Raw genomic sequence first — 2,720 nt, 5'->3', positions numbered from 1 at the left:
GGTGGGGGGGGGGGGGGGGGGTGGTGGTTTGATTTGGTTTGGTTTGATTTTTTTGTTTTGTTTCAAAAATATACAGCCTTAAGACTATGTTCCAGGCCAGTCTTTTTACTCCTCAGCATAGGGAGCAAGCTTCCACCAAAAGCAATCTAGAAGAGGAGCTTCAGGAGGTAACAAGATTACTGGAGGAGAAACGGGAGCAGTTGAAAAAGAGCAAAGAACAGGAGAAGTTGCTGGAGCAAGAGCTCGAGACGTTCCGACAGGAGGAAAAAAGGAAAGAAAAGATGGTGAGAAGGAGAGTCCATGAAGAGCTGGTGTCCTGAATCAGGGCAAGACTTGAGCCCCAGTGAGCCTGGCAGGATACAGAGGCCATGGGGACTCAGACCTCAGGAGAGAAGGGGGAGGGGAAGGAGAGAAAGGCAGGTGATGAAGAGAGAGAAGGTAGGGTGCAGAAGGCTGGGAAGGGGCAGCAGGCTTCTAAAGGAATCTTAGGTAACACCTCTTTTCTGGGCTTTGTTCTCTAATGGGGGAGCAGACAAAGGAAAGTCTGAGAATATTGGAGGAGGAAAATGAGAATCTCAAAACACAGTTATTGCAATATTCCACACAACTGGATTCCTCTCTCAGCAAACAAAGCGCCTCCCAGCAAGTGATCCAAGACCTAAATAATGAGGTGAGTTGACAGAAACCCCGAGGGAGTAAGAAACTTAAATGCTGTGACCCTTGACCGGAAATCGCACCTGTCTCTCCTCCACCACAGAAAGGCAGCCAACCTCCCAGCCCACGCGCATCTTCCAGTGGTTCCTGTAGCTCCACTTCTCTCCTTGAAGTGGTAACCCTGCCACACTCATTTGCTCCACCAAAGAAATGTTCCTTCCACATGTGGAAGGTCTTATTTAATATCTGCTGGCACTCCCAAACTACCAGGGCTTTGATAGCAAGTATCCCACTACAGCATTTCAGACCGGAGGTGGGTGACTCCATGGCTTGGCGCGCTTTGCTAGGGGAAATAGTGCCAAAGCACAAAAAGTGGACGGAAAGGGAGACATTTCTTTATCGTCACACAAATGAAGAGGACAGAAAAAAGTAAATGGTATCTAACATATGCAAGGTACTGTGCTTGACGTCAGTCATCATTTATTGACAGTCTACTTAAGTCCTTCGTGTACCTTCCATCTGCTTTACTCCCAACAACATATAGATTTCTATGATCCTCATTTTACCAAGAAAAGAAAGGCTGAGGCTCAAAGTAACTGATTACCAACTGATGAGATGGACCAGTATTTGAACCTGGATCATCTAGCTCCCACACCTAACCTCTTACCCCTTCATCATGAATGTCGATACTTTCCCCCAACTGAATATATTTCATCTTTCTGCAAGACACAAATATAGCATCTTGATAGGTGGTCTCTTGGGTTGCTAATGAAAGATCAAGCAGCCCTCATTCCTTTATAACTTAAGATAAAAAAATGTTAATCTTAAAATGCTATGGACTATGTGAAGTATAAGAATAGCACTGCCCAGGGGCACCTGGCTGGCTCAGTCAGTTAAGCATCCGACTTCAGCTCAGGTCATGATCTCACCATTCGTGGGTTCGAGCCCCACATCAGTCTCTGTGCTGACAGCTCACAGCCTGGAGCCTATTGGATTCTGTGTCTCCCTTTCTCTCTGCCCTCCCCCACTTGCACTCAGTCTCTCTCTCTCAAAAATAAATAAACAATAAAAAATATATTTAAAAAAAAGAATAGCACTGCCTAATAGAACTTTCTGTGATGATGGAAACATTCTATATTAGAGCCCTCTTGTATACTATATCTACTAGCACATGTGGCTGTTGAGTGCTTGGAATATGGCTTAGCATGACTGAGGAACTGAATTTTTTATTATTTTTTAATGTTTATTTATTTTTGAGAGAGAGACAGACCATGAGTGGGGGAGGGCAGAGAGAGATGGAGGCACAGAATCCAAAGCAGGTTTCAGGCTCCAAGCTGTCAGCACAGAGCCCAACACAGGACTCAAACCCATGAACTTCGAGATCATGACCTGAGCTGAAGTCAGATGTTCAACCAGCTGAGCCACCCAGGCACCCCAGGAACTGAATTTTTAATTTTAATATTAACTAATTTTAGTTTTATTTAAATTTAACTAGCCTCATGTGTCTATGGCTACCATATTAGACAGCACAGAGGCTGACATTTCTGGAGTTTTGCCCTCCAGATATATAAATCTCTCCTTTGCTGTGGTCCAGAGTTGAGCTCTGAGCTACTGAGATTGCTAAGGAACCTCCCTGAATATAAGGGGTGTTAACTAAGTATTTAATATGGGCCTATTATCACTTTTGCCAAAAGAAAGATAGCCATTAGAAGTAAAAGCATTAATTTCAGAATTCCTTTGATAAAAACCAGGAGGCTAGAAGGGTTTTTTTTGGTGTATAAGCATGTTCAACTTTTTAAAAGCATACCCACATATAGTATATGTATTATAAATTGAAACAGTCATTAGAAAGAGGCTTAGTTTCACATTCTGAAATGCATTTTCTTTCACCAGCACCCATGTCTTAATTTTCCAGTTTCTCATTTGAAAGTAATAGATCCTGAGATTCTTCTTCATCTCTTTGATTCTAGGACATTTTTCCACCATATTTTATAATTAATTACTGTTAATAAGAAAACAAATTTATTTTATATATTTGGACATCTTATTGAACTCACTGCTAAGCA

General features: G+C 42.4%; 1 protein-coding gene across 1 annotated transcript in view; it reads left to right on the top strand.

Moving 5' to 3' along the window:
• Positions 1 to 2,720, top strand: part of PMFBP1 (polyamine modulated factor 1 binding protein 1) — a 49,074-nt gene that overhangs the window by 34,122 nt on the left and 12,232 nt on the right. The window contains exons 13-14 of the mRNA XM_077756315.1: positions 117 to 284; positions 533 to 670. Of these exons, the coding sequence (XP_077612441.1) occupies positions 117 to 284; positions 533 to 670 (306 nt within the window). The remainder of the gene's footprint in view (positions 1 to 116; positions 285 to 532; positions 671 to 2,720) is intronic.

Source organism: Crocuta crocuta, unplaced genomic scaffold, assembly GCF_008692635.1.
Source record: "Crocuta crocuta isolate KB4526 unplaced genomic scaffold, BGI_CrCroc_1.0 scaffold388, whole genome shotgun sequence".
Lineage (NCBI taxonomy): Eukaryota > Metazoa > Chordata > Mammalia > Carnivora > Hyaenidae > Crocuta > Crocuta crocuta.
The sequence above is the reverse complement of the archived record's forward strand: the minus strand, read 5'-3'. Positions and strand labels throughout refer to the sequence as shown.